Here is a 13,458-nt window from a genome sequence, read left to right as displayed (position 1 = left end):
ATATAAAACTGTGTTAGTTAATGGGCAGAATTTTGGTGTACAATCATGAGTAGTTGCCGCCCTCCAGTGGCCAATAGTAGGAATTACATCTCCGAAGTCAAGCTAGACATAATGATATCGTACTTCCGTTATACTCTTTCAAAATAAAACGGGAAGAAAATCAGATACGAACTATAATAACGATCATAGATTTATAATTTGTATTGTTCTCTCATTTTTGTCCACTTGTTGTTGTTGTTATAGTTTGGTATGGAGAACTATCTGACCTGAGATAAAACTACTAGTCTTAAAGTAAACATAGTCACTGGATAAGCACTCAACTTAACTAAAGTGTATAAATGATAAATAACTGTATTTATTTACACATAAAAGTTAAAAGAAAGTAGTTTGCTGATCAACCTGCTGTGTTTCTTTTATCTGTATTTAACCTGATAAATAATGTGGGAATTTCTGCCCTCTGGCGGCCGCGGTGTGTAATTACAACTACATCAAGTTAGCCATAATAGCATAGTGTGATACTTCCGTTTAAAACCATCAAAATAAAACGCAGAATAGTCAGCTGTAGTTGCGCACCGTGGCCACCGGAGGGCAGCGTATACTCATGATTATAGATGTTAATGACAATATCAACATTAGCAAGCGTTAACGCAGATACTAGACTTCTGCCACACTAGCATCGAGTTAGCATAGCATAGTATAATACTTAAAACAATTAAAATAAAATTAAAATTAGGTTAAAACAATGAAAATAAAACGATGTAGTTGCGCACTTTGACCACCGGAGGGCAGTGTATGCTAGCAAGCGTTAAAGCGATCTAAAGGGCATACTAAGACTTCCGGCAAACCCTTTCAAAGTAAAAAAAAAAAAAAAACTACCACTGTTGTGAGCGTAGTATAAATCTTATATTATTTTAATATATTTACTATTTTTATTAACACTTTTCCCAAATATACCCCGAATTATTTTTTTTTTGTCTTTTAATATATATATATATATACACACTCACACACACACACAAATGTTTACAGTTTTATCTATCTAATATATTTTAATTTTAATATATTTTAATTTTTTCTGTTTAACACACACACACACACACACTTACTATTTTATTTATTTATTTTATTTTATTATTATTATTATTTTACTGATTATTAATACACACAAACAACTTTTTACTGTTTTATTTACTTATTTAATGAAATGTATGAACTTGTTCTTATGTCATTTATTTGTATCTTTGGCAACACTGTTGTTTTTACATTCATGCCAAAACAAAGCTGATTTGAATTTATATTATTTTATATTTATATACATTATATAAAACCAGAATCTCTCTCTTAACTTGTAAACCACCTTCCGCTTTCCCGACAGCGCGTCACTTCCGCTTTGCGACAGCGCGTCACTTCCTTTCACACCGGGCTCGGTCGCGGCTTCGCACCGTTTTGAGGAACCGGTTGCACTGAAAGGCCCCGTTAGGGAGTCACATCGCTCACGGTAAGATCACGGGACAACATGTGCGGACGCGTGAGAAGCAGCAGTTTTAACGCGGGTCTGAAGCGGAGTCGTAGCGAAGCCTGCGTCAGTTTGTGCAGCCTCACGCGCAGTTAGCTTAGCATCGGCTAGCGCGGCCACCTGGCAAGATGACGGGCGTTAGCATTAGCCACCGTTAGCTCACCGAGTCAGATTCGCGTTAAAATAGGTTTTTCCCGATATCGATCCGGAATAAAGTTCAGTTGTTCCGCTTTAATATAACATCACTTGGTGGTTTTGGTAAATTGATTGTGTCATTTAATCGATATTATTTAGATATTGGCCTTTTTTCTGTTCGCATGTGTCAGCTGGTGCCGATAATCGATAAAGATGATGAAACAAACAAAAGAGTCTTTGTTTGTTTGTGTTTAGATGGTTCAGTGTAATCACAAAGCGGGGCAGCAACTTCAGCTGCTTTGTTTTAAAAGTATTTAAATTTTAAAGAACATTTTTCACTATTTACAAATTTAAATTTTACATAATCTGTTCACTGCACCTTTATTTTATATATATACAACTTATTCATACATTGTTATATCTTATTTTATTCTTAAATTCATTGTGTTACTGTGTGTAATTTCCCCGCTCGGGATCAATAAAGTATATCTATTTGCTGCCTAAATTAAACAGTTAAAAGTACCGAACAGCTGAATCAATAATTAAAGTGAGTGTTGGCAGCTTCAGCTTGTTGTTGGACGTTCAGGGGTCGATGATGACTAGCCCACTGCGCAAACTGATCAGTGCCTCTTCATGTGAGTGCGTTGCTGGAGAAATCAGTGCTGCTTATCGGCTGAGACCCTGAGCGAGTCGAGCGAGTCCATGGTGGGTTGTCTGGACGTACTTCACTGTTCACTCACCCAAAGTCTTCTTCACTCTGACTTCAGGCCATGGCCAAGTTCAACGCCCCTGTGATCCAGGACAACCCGTCCGGATGGGGTCCGTGTGCGGTCCCAGAGAAGTTTAAAGACATGCCCTACCAGCCGTTCAGCAAAGGAGACCGCCTGGGGAAGGTTTGAGCCCTCACATTATGCTTCAAAAAGTTTTCCCACTGGAAATACTACTGTCTGGAGTTTGTTTGCTGTTTGTTTTCTGACGTCGTGTGTTCTCATTGTCAGGTTGCTGACTGGACTGGAGCGACTTATCAAGACAAGAGATACACAAGTGAGTAAGACAGCTGTGCACCCAATCAATCAATAATCACCACAAATGTATCAGAAACAGTGACATTTCCTGCTTTTAAAGATCCTAAAATAACAAGCAAACCCATTTATTTACACGTTCAATGTATTTTAACAGCAAGTTGAAACATATGTTCTGTTTGTGGTGTTGTTGTTGACGTCTTTTAAACCTCATTGGTTGTTTAAATAAAAGAAACGCTGATCATTACCGGTTTTAAAGTTGATTTAAAGTGAAAATATGTGTTCGTTTTGTTTTCAGATAAGTATTCCTCTCAGTTTGGAGGCGGTAGCCAGTACGCCTACTTTCATGAGGAGGATGAGACGAGCTTCCAGCTGGTGGACACTGCCAAGACGCAGAAGACCGCCTACCAGAGGAACCGCATGAGGTTTGCTCAGGTACAAAAGACCACAGACACACTGAACGTCTCCCTTTGCCTTAAACATGACAGTTGAGATGTTTTGGGTTATATTTTAAGTAACGTGATGTTTGTTTCCACAGAGGAACCTGCGCAGGGACAAGGACCGCAGGAACCTGACTCAGTTCAACATGCAGACGCTTCCTAAGAGTGCCAAGCAAAAGGAGAGGTGAGATCCTGTCACTCTTTTAGCTGATTTCCACAAGAGAAGAATCACATGTGCACATTTTGTTGACAGCTGTTCACATCGTAAACACTTCAGTTCATCTTCATGTTTGTGTCTTTCAGGGATCGTATGCGCCTGCAGAAAAAGTTCCAAAAGCAGTTTGGTGTCCGTCAGAAGTGGGACCAAAAATCCCAGGTACGGGTCGCTTAGTTGATTTTATTCTGTTTTTTCTTTGTGATATGAAAAATGTATATCTTTATAACATAATAGGCCTTTTTCACTATTAGCTTACATTTTATTTAAGGATTAATTGAGGTAATTATTATTAATAAAAATAAATGATACATAACAATTTACAGTTCTACGCTGGATAAACAAGACATGAATCTTCGAGGATAACATGATTACAAATATAGATAAAACACCAAAAGTGTGTATTCCTTGGGTGTATTCTTGTATCCGGTGTGTATTTGATTCTTCTGTATATCATTTTTTTGTTAACTTGGATGTTTCTGTTTGTTCTCCCCTCTCCTCTCTCCCTTCTCCCCTCTCCCCCTCCCACATCCCCCCGTGTCCATTTTCTTCAAGGCCCAGCTGAAGCCCAGAGACTCGTCGGTGGAGGTGAGGAGCGACTGGGAGGTGAAGGAGGAGATGGACTTCCCCAGACTGATGAAGATGAGATACATGGAGGTGGCTGAACCTCTTGACATGTAAGTGTGACGGACCTGCTCTTCGCCATCACTCATTAAACGTGTTTAACGGGAGGGGAAATGCAGAAAGAGATGACTGTTTGTTTCCTGCAGTGAGTGCTGCGGTGCTTTGGAGCACTACGACAAAGCCTTTGACCGAATCACCACTCGCAATGAGAAGCAGCTCAAAAGCATCAAGAGGATCTTCCACACCGTCACTACCACTGACGATCCCGTCATTCGCAAGGTCATTTTCCATAAAGAGCTGTTCTAGTACACACAATAAGGACAATCTGGAGTTTGTAGTTTGGATTCTTTGGACACCTGTATTTTTTTTTGTTCTCTCTCCAGCTGGCTAAGACTCAGGGTAATGTGTTTGCCACTGATGCCATCTTGGCCACCTTGATGTGCTGCACACGCTCAGTCAACTCCTGGGACATCATTGTGCAGAGAGTGGGCAACAAGCTGTTCTTCGACAAGAGAGACAACTCTGACTTTGGTGAGGATTTAAGAGATCTTCTAACCCCAGTGGTCGGTTCCACAGAGAGATTTGCGTTGCTTTAACTCTGTCATTTCTGTACCTGCTCTATAGATTTGCTGACCGTGAGTGAGACCGCCAACGAGCCCCCACAGGATGAAGGCAACTCCTTCAACTCTCCTCGTAACCTGGCCATGGAGGCCACATACATCAACCACAACTTCAGCCAGCAGTGTTTACGCATGGTAAGAACAACTCCTACCCCTCGCCAGACTAGCTGTTTCTTTCTGATTCCAGTTTTTGAGCTGTAGCCAAATATTTGCCATCTAAGTGTACTCCCAATTTTGCTTTAATCAATGCTTCCACGCATACATACACGTTTGTCTGTGGTATCAAGTTACACATTACTTATCTTTCTCTGAACACTCTTGGACAGAAAGCTTCCCAAATGTGTTCATTTTATGAAGATGTGGAATGTTTGTGTTTTCTTTCGCTCAGGGTGGAGAGAGGCACAAGTTTCCTAACCCCAACCCATTTGTGGAGGAAGATATGGACAAGAGTGAGGTGGCGTCTGTAGCCTACAGGTGAGACACTGAACCCTGCTGGTTAATTCCCTGTTGCTTTATAGTTATATCCAGTGTCATAAGGACATCTGCAAGCAAACAAAGTATTTAGAAGTGTGCAGTTACTTAAAGCTATTGTAACATTAATGAAACTGCTGTACATACACAAGCATATTTTGTTGTGATTGGATGTTAGAACCGATTCCTCTCAGTCTGATGGTTTGTGTTTGGGTTTTAGGTACCGTCACTGGAAGCTTGGGGAAGACATCGATCTGATCGTCCGCTGCGAGCACGATGGAGTGATGACCGGTGCAAACGGAGAAGTGTCTTTCATTAACGTCAAGACCCTGAACGAGTGGGACTCCAGGGTAAGGGAAGCAGGAGGGGAAACGTTGTGATATAACCAGGGCTGGAAAACACCTTTAAATGTGTGTGTGACTTTGCCAGTCCCAGAAAAAAGAAACAGAATAAGAATAACTCATCAAACCATAAAAATCTTCCAAAAAAGTCATTTTTTGTTAATTTTATTAAAAATTTCCTTTTCAGGTTGTGTTAAAGATTTTAAGTGTGGATTCAGTATGTGCTTTAATCCTATATGGACCCTTTACCTTTAGTGTCAGTTGAATTGTTAAAAAGCTTTTGTTGCTCTGTTTAATCCTCAGTATTGTAACGGGGTGGACTGGCGTCAGAAGCTGGACTCTCAGAGAGGAGCCGTCCTGGCCACCGAGCTGAAGAATAACAGCTACAAACTGGCCCGCTGGACCTGCTGCGCCATGTTGGCTGGATCAGAGTACCTCAAACTGGGGTGAGGAACTCACACACACACAAGAGAATCTATCAGACTGTGTATATATGGAAGAATACAGGAGATGTGCAGACAGAGGCCAGATCATAATGTTAGAATTTAACTTTCCAACGTAGTGTGACCAACAATATACTAGCAGGTACGACTGAGACGCTGAGAATATTCAGCAAAATTACTGAAGATCACTAATGTTAATGTTGATTCTTTTTTAAATTCAGTTCAGTTACATTTTATTTGTATAGCACCAAAGCAGTTAGCTCCTGCTTGAACAGCCCGTAGTTCAATAGAATCAGCCTACGCTACTGGTACGCTTTGTAAAAAAAAAAAAAACTTCATTAACACTGATTTAGCCTAATCTCTGTATAAATGGGAACATCTCTCGGTACAAACCACAACCATTAATGATCATACAGTTGAGTATTATAACCTTCATGAGTTTAGGATTTACGGCAGGACTGTTGTATTGAGGCTTTTACATGCTGGCGATGTGACGAATAAACATGAAACTGCAAAATATTGTTAATTTACTTTTATGTTTCTCTAAGAAACTGATTTGCGGACTTATCTTGATAACTTATCTGTTCCAGGTTTTATTCTAGTTCTCAAAATCAACTAACACACAGCCTGGAGCAAACTTATTTATGTCTGTACTTTGCCGTTTGCCTTGATAAAGACAAGCATATATTGTAACAGCAGTAGTAGTTTGTTAAAGCTCTGACTGACTGAAGACTAAATTACTGTGTGTTCTTTAGGTACGTGTCTCGATACCACGTGAAGGACTCTGCTCGTCACGTCATCCTGGGCACCCAGCAGTTCAAGCCCAACGAGTTCGCCAGCCAGATCAACCTGAGCATGGAGAACGCCTGGGGAATCCTCCGCTGCGTCATCGATATCTGCCGCAAGCTGGATGAGGGCAAGTACCTCATCCTCAAGGACCCCAACAAGGTGAGTCGTCACTGTCTCTAATCACGCCGCGTGCTTCAGGGATTCATAAAAACGTCCTGTTTTAAAGGCGGTTGTGAATTGTTGAGCTGATGGGTCGATATTCTGTGTCTACAGCAAGTGATTCGGGTGTACAGCCTGCCTGATGGAACCTTCAGCTCTGATGAAGAGGAGGAGGAAGAAGAAGATGAGGAGGATGAGGAAGAAGAAGGTGAGATTGAGTTGTTTTACTCCACGTGTTAAGTTCTTTAATGTACATTTACAGTTTGAGCTTTGGCAGCAACCTGATAGTTTGAGTCAAATAAAAGATTTTCCATCCATCAATTACATTAAACTACTATTCACATTAGAGCTAGGAGATATCAAATTAAGTAAACTGTCTACATTGTGAAAATCATGTTATTACAACATGCAACTTGTCCAATGGTTACTTAGAGGACAGCAGCTACATTACTGATTTAAGAGGAGATTTTCTGGGGGTTACATGGCACACTTGGCTGATATCTTGTTTGATGTGAATCCTGTTTTCTTTCCTCTTTCTAGATGAAGAGAATTGAAGTGTGGAGTCGGCTCCAGTGACCAAAGGGCATCACCATACATAAAGAAACACAATTTAATTCCTTTTGACATTCAATAAAGACGACAGATTGGCCAACTGTGTTTTCTGCTATTGTGTTCATTTTTTCCTGGTATATAAGTCCAAATATGGGTCAGAAAGCATTTAAATGGAGCGTTTTATGATGCAGCTACTGTATATGCTGTCAGTAAATTAGAACATGTGAGCCGGTTATTGTTGGTGTGGTTGCTCTGCTTATTCCCAAGGTTGCTCTGCTTATTCCCAGATGAACTTGAGAGACAAATCACCAAGTCTCTCCTGAAGCAGCTGATTAACTCTTTCACTCTGAGCTGCATTTAAGGTGTTCTTCCAGTCACCAATCTTACCTGTAATAAAAATTAAACAACAACTAGACTTAGTATCTGTTTACATGTTTCTGCACATGAGCTACAGTTTAGTTACGTCCTTTGGCGCATGAAAAAGGGGTTTACCCTCCCCCCCCAAATTTTCTAGCTTCGTTTCTGGCAGAAACTTGTAGTTTGCTTTCGAGTCTTTCTTCATGGTCTTGAATGTAGATTTTTCTACAACTTGCTCAATGGCTGCTTCACTCAGTGTTTTCCCTAAAAAAGTGCAGATCTTAGTAACTGCTGTCTTCAGGTCCTAAAAGAGAAACAGAAGCCCAACAGAGAAGTTAACACAGACTATCCTTTATATTACAATTTAAATGTCCTTTGTAATTCATAGTATTTAAAGCATTTGAATTGTGTTCCCTCCGTTCCACCACACCCTTCTGCAGTCCAAGCTTCATGAAGATGCTGAATAACTGCAGTAGAAAAAAAATCACATCTTACCAAAATCATGTCCTCATAGGTCAGGAAGAGGATGTTGTACTGGTCTCTCTTTGAATGCCACTCCCTGATGTGGTCAAACCAGGATGATGCTCCAACTGTAAAATAATAATATTGTATCAGAATTTAAAGGTCCCGTCCAAACATGCATTAAGACCCCCCTACAAAAGTAGAATTTCCACATTAAAACCCCTAAAATTGCATTTATTACCTATCAAAAATTTGAGAATCTATGAATTTTGTTCATTTCCCCCTGGGGAACTTACCCTACTTCAATATAAAGTCCATTCTCAGTGAATGTGCACTGGTGGAGCACACTGAGTTGCATACTGCACCTGGGTTGACATCCAAACTGTGATCATGCTCACAAGCCCTGTCCCTCTGCACATAAATCATTCTGCACAGTGACGCTCACACATTGAACTGTAGTAAAGGGAAGAACGTCTTTTGAATAGAGGGGGACTTACTAAATAGTCAAGAGTAATATATCTGCAGATTTGCAAAATCTACTGACCAAACAGAGAAGAGATGGTGTATATTACACTATAAGTCAGCATTGAGAGAACCAGTACTTACCTGTGTCGTTGGCCAAAGATTTGAAATGAATTTTAGTTTCAAATAGTTTTGTTTATTGAATTGTTGATGATAATGTTCATGTGTTCTGTATCTGTCAACATGAACACAATCCAGACTTTAACATAAAATAAATAAATTATTTCCTATATTTCTGTCAAGTTTTCACAATTACAGTTATTAAAAATGTATGAGCAGTGGACTATCTCATCATCATCATCCAGACCCTGAAGTACCTCACCATTGCCGTCAAATCTGCTTTGAACTCTATGTGGTGATCGTGATCATTATCCAGACCCTGAGGTACCTCACCATTGCCCGTCATATAGTCTTCAAAAAAGTGCTCAAAACTCTTGGGCGTCTCCAGGTCCTTGATGGCAGCACTGAAGTGGTAATAGGAGACGATGTTGTCCTTTGGATTCCGCATCACATAGATAATCTGAGATAAAAAACAATCAGCCCAGAGCTGAAATCACTATTACAGTCAAACTCCATTCAAATAATTCACTATTTTATGACACCTTAATTAGTAGCTCATAGGCACTTTAAATATGGAAGCCCATTCCTGCCAGGAAAAAGAAAGATTTTATTGTATGCTAATTTTTTAGAAAGAAAAATGTTGAACTATCGTAATTTTGACCAAATACAGTGAAACACACACAGGGCATGTATAAATGCAAATGTGGAGAGATGGGCTGCCAAATAGCAACATCCGGAGGGCTCAGGGCCTTTAGGGCTCCTTGGCAGTGAGCAGGAGGTGACCTGGCACCTCACCAGTTATCAGTCCACACTTCATACTGTGGTCCATGTTGGACTTCAACTGGTCCCCTTTCTACCTTGACAGACAAAGTGCTTTACAACTCGCCTTCATTCATACTCAATTTAGGGTTCAGTGTCTCCTCCAAAGACACTTTGTGGACAGGAGGAGCAAGGGAAATTAACGGATCAGTCGACTGACAGACAATGAATCTGCAACTTCTCATACAAGGATTTCCTGCTTTTCCCTGTCTTACATTAGAAAACATTTAACATCTTTGGGTTTTGGATTGTTGCTTGGAAAATAAAGAGCAAGTTTAAGATGTTACCTTGAGGTCTGGGAAATTATTGTGGGCATTTTCTGACACTTTATAACGAAACGATCAATAGAGAAAATAATCTGCACAGGAATTATTTGCCAACTCCACTCATAAATCAAATTTAAAATATACAATATACTGTATACGTATATTCAGATTTATTATTTATAACTTTGTATATTTTTTAGCTTCCATAAAATACTGACCTTTGCCTTCTTGCCCTTCAGTCCTAGAGGCAGGAGAGCCGGGGTGAGGTGAGAGGCGAAGAGCCGTGGAGAGGGTCGCAGAGAGTAATCGCCTCGACCCTCCGTGTACTCAAGCCACGGCATCTGCTCCAAGTTGTTTGGATATTCATTCAGACCTCCATCTAACTCACAGATGGAGATGATGATCTGCTGAGTCCATATAGTTCCTGTGGGAGACATCACCTGTTCTCAGCAATGGACAAAACTGTAAATGCAAATACAAAAGGGTTTGTCGCACTGACCTGACTTTGGATAAGTGACAAGGAATATGTCACTATCTCGAATTTCAAAGCTCTGGAGTGAATCAATGTGCTCTGCAGTTGTTAATCCGATGCCAAAGTTGTAGTTTTTGTACCTGACGAGATAGTCGGTGATCTGTTCCATGTTACTTGTGAATCACGCAAACAAACAAGAGAAATGTATTCATATGGTCACAGGTAACAGTTGCAGTAGTTGGACTCTGGACTTAGATTGTGAATGTTATTGGCTGTTGGCTTCTTCCTGTAAGTGAAATACTGACTGCTGGGTATACACTGCCACCAACAGTAAGCTTGAAATATAACAGTGTTTAAAAACTCCTCTGGAACTGTCCATATTTTTGAAAGACATTAGTAAAACCATGAAATTATGAATATTATCAGTGATTTACAGGCATAAAAAGCTAAACCAAATCAAATTTATTGACATTGGTGTGGAGTGTGACTTTAAAGAAAAATCTAAGAGCTTCTACTTGGGAGCTGTGCTGACCCAAAACAGCATGCAGACAGATATTTGGTTAAAAACAATTTAATTTATTAATTAAAGGACAAGTTAAAAAACAATTTGAAAACGTAATGCGGGACCAAATTTAAAACACAGGATAAAAGTCCAAGTCTCTAAAAAGGAATAAAATACCGTCAAGGGAAAGGAAATATAGCCCAGTGATATAGAATCAACTGTCCAATTTAGCTACAAGCTGTAATTGTTTGGTCTCAGTCTCTCCTGCTGCTTCGTCTCCAACTGGCGAATACAGATTTGGAAAGCAATCAACAGACTTGTTTGTAGTCTTTTACTGCATTAAGAGTTTATGTAAAGAAGAACAGCCAAGCTTTACTGCAGCCAAAAGAAACTAAAAATCCATGCAAATGAACAAAAAACAAACACAAAGGAAGTAGCTTATATAACTTTTGCGATGCTCCTCACGTCTCCAACAGCTTAAAAATATGTAGTGGGACTTAACAGGAGGAGGGGTTCAGTGCACGCCCCAATGAGCGTCTCTCCTGCAGCGGACTGTGCAGAGCTGTGTCCTCTCCTTTTTGCACTCCGGGACGTGGACTGTTCTCCCGGCTTTCACTTTGCTTTCGACCCGGCCACAGTCAGGCGTCTTCTCTTTTACGCTGCGTTTCTTTCACACCCATTCTGCCTCTCAGTCACATCGTCTGTGAGCTCCTCTCTCTCGGTCGACAGGCGCTGCACACCTGCGCTGCGTTTTCCCCTTCAACTGTGAGAAGACAAGTGGAAACACCCACACACAGCCCAGAGCACCAATCACCACGAGTTCACCCCAAGTGTCTTTCCAACGCACAATAAAACCCCGCGAAAGCCACGAGATCTCTCCCCAAGACAGCGCCACCACCAGGAGTCATCACATACATCTGATGAGGATGAAGAAGGCGAGAGTCCAGCAGGCTGGTTTGTGAGTTAAATAAAACATGTTTCTGTAACGTTGAATACCATGTTGTGGTTTTTAAAGATAGCAAACAGATATTTTCCATCCTTAAATTACATAACAATATAATTAACATAAGAGCTCATCTGCTGCAGTTTACAGGACAGAAACACTGCGTACAGCAGACCAGGCGCACACAGTTTTCAAAAGATAACTACGGGTGAAATGATGAGATTGACATGAGATATAAGTTGAGAAAAGTTTATTACTTTGCAGTGTCACACAGCGTTCTGTAAAATAGCTGCATTCATAAACTTAATTTTAGATTACCTAATTAGTGAATTACTTTTATCATTCTTTTTTATTTACATTCGCCATCATGTCCCTGTTAATGATCTTTTATTCGATGCTGAATTATGAAGCACTTTATAAAGTCTGTTTGAGTATGAGCTTTATAGGTTAATGATTGATCATCACTCTGACGTTGAATATTAATATTGATTAAAATCTCACCACGTTGGTTTATAGGTGCATGTGATGAAAAAGTGGTTCGGGTGCTATAAATCGCCAAAGCCGTGCGTAAAGGCCGCGCGTAATGACAGCTGTTCTGATACTGTGTTGGAGAACCTCGCCAAATGCAACTCGATCCCTTTTTGTCTTTGTCGTTACTTTTATTGCACAAAGGCGTTGTGCAGCTTACAAGTATCGATATGCAAACAGCTTTTTAAGGGCATCTGGAAAAAAAGACTGAACGCGGATCACCTCTTTATCTCTGACTGAAGAGCTAAAACCACTGGAGTCGACTGAACAGAGTGTGGACTTGGTTCAGTCTGTCTCTATCTGCTGGTAGCTAATGTCAGCTAACAGTTGACGATGTGAGGAAACACAAACAGCAGATGAGAGATGAACTGGCGTGCAGAATTTCCTGTTAGATCTGCTGAAACTGAGAGTTAAAGTGTATCACTGACAGTCTATAGCTGTATGGGTTAGCCTTTCCTAATGTATGACAATAACAGTCTTGCAGGTAGTGTATTTTATAATTAATGCTCAACAACCTTGAACATTAAATCCTACAGTTATAATATTTGAATCATATTTTAATTTTGCATTTAGTTGCTGTTTGTAGAGAAAAAATCATGAACTGGCCCCAAGCTTTAAAACAAATCAAGATTTGATGGCCCAAATTCACTTTTATAATACATTTCAGAAGTAAAACAAATTATTATTCTTGTCTTAATATAAATTCAGGGGTATGTTACAGGAAGCAGGTTTACTCGGTTATCAGAATAACTCATAAAGTGTGGAGTCGGCTCCAGTGGCCAAAGGGCCTTCACCATACATAAAGAAACAATTTAATTCCTTTTGACATCCAATAAAGTCAGCAGATTAACCTACTGACTTTATTAGTTGTATGTATTAGTTTATACATTAGCAGCTACCGTATATGTTGTCAGTAAATTAGAACATGTGAGCCTGTTATTGTTGGCGTGGTCACTCTGCTTATTCCCAGATGAACTTCAGAGACAAATCACTGAGTCTCTCCTGAAGCAGTTGATCGATTCTTTCACTCTGAGCTGCAGTTAAGGTGTTCTTCCAGTCACCGATCTTACCTGTAATAAAAATAAAAAAACTAGACCAAATATCTGTTTACATGTTTCTGCACATGAGCTACAGTTATGTTACGTTACCTTTGCGCATGAAGTCTCCCATCAGCCTTGTTTCTGGCAGAAACTTGTAGTTT

At 40.0% G+C, this 13,458-nt stretch overlaps 2 protein-coding genes across 3 annotated transcripts in view; one reads left to right on the top strand and one right to left on the bottom strand.

The window, feature by feature from the left end:
- Positions 1–1,369: 1,369 nt before the first annotated feature.
- On the top strand, positions 1,370–7,431 carry eif3d (eukaryotic translation initiation factor 3, subunit D). Of its 2 annotated transcripts, none has more exons than XM_035655336.1 (16): positions 1,370–1,498; positions 2,419–2,544; positions 2,650–2,695; positions 2,972–3,108; positions 3,212–3,297; positions 3,417–3,489; positions 3,889–4,004; positions 4,098–4,230; positions 4,335–4,482; positions 4,576–4,706; positions 4,960–5,045; positions 5,263–5,392; positions 5,687–5,829; positions 6,582–6,774; positions 6,889–6,982; positions 7,315–7,431. In XM_035655336.1, exons 2-16 carry the CDS (start codon positions 2,422–2,424, stop codon positions 7,326–7,328), a joined length of 1,653 nt encoding a protein of 550 aa, XP_035511229.1. In that variant the 5' UTR covers positions 1,370–1,498; positions 2,419–2,421; the 3' UTR covers positions 7,329–7,431. The 2 variants fall into 2 exon arrangements, with proteins under 2 accessions (XP_035511229.1, XP_035511228.1); XM_035655335.1 differs by having other exon boundaries at positions 3,883–4,004.
- Positions 7,432–7,603: 172 nt separating this feature from the next.
- sult3st1 (sulfotransferase family 3, cytosolic sulfotransferase 1) overlaps positions 7,604–13,458 on the bottom strand; it is a 7,582-nt gene continuing 1,727 nt past the window's right edge. The window contains exons 5-11 of the mRNA XM_035655153.1: positions 13,406–13,458; positions 10,312–10,464; positions 10,031–10,236; positions 9,061–9,187; positions 8,179–8,273; positions 7,819–7,987; positions 7,604–7,713 (exon numbers count right to left, since the gene is read on the bottom strand). The exon at positions 13,406–13,458 is cut by the window's right edge and continues 116 nt beyond it. Coding sequence (XP_035511046.1) covers positions 7,604–7,713; positions 7,819–7,987; positions 8,179–8,273; positions 9,061–9,187; positions 10,031–10,236; positions 10,312–10,464; positions 13,406–13,458 — 913 coding nt within the window. The remainder of the gene's footprint in view (positions 7,714–7,818; positions 7,988–8,178; positions 8,274–9,060; positions 9,188–10,030; positions 10,237–10,311; positions 10,465–13,405) is intronic.

This window comes from Morone saxatilis, unplaced genomic scaffold, assembly GCF_004916995.1.
Source record: "Morone saxatilis isolate NCDOM2014 unplaced genomic scaffold, NCSU_SB_2.0 Contig14, whole genome shotgun sequence".
NCBI classification, from domain to species: domain Eukaryota; kingdom Metazoa; phylum Chordata; class Actinopteri; family Moronidae; genus Morone; species Morone saxatilis.
Note: the sequence above shows the minus strand (reverse complement) of the source record. Positions and strands in the feature narration are given on the sequence as shown.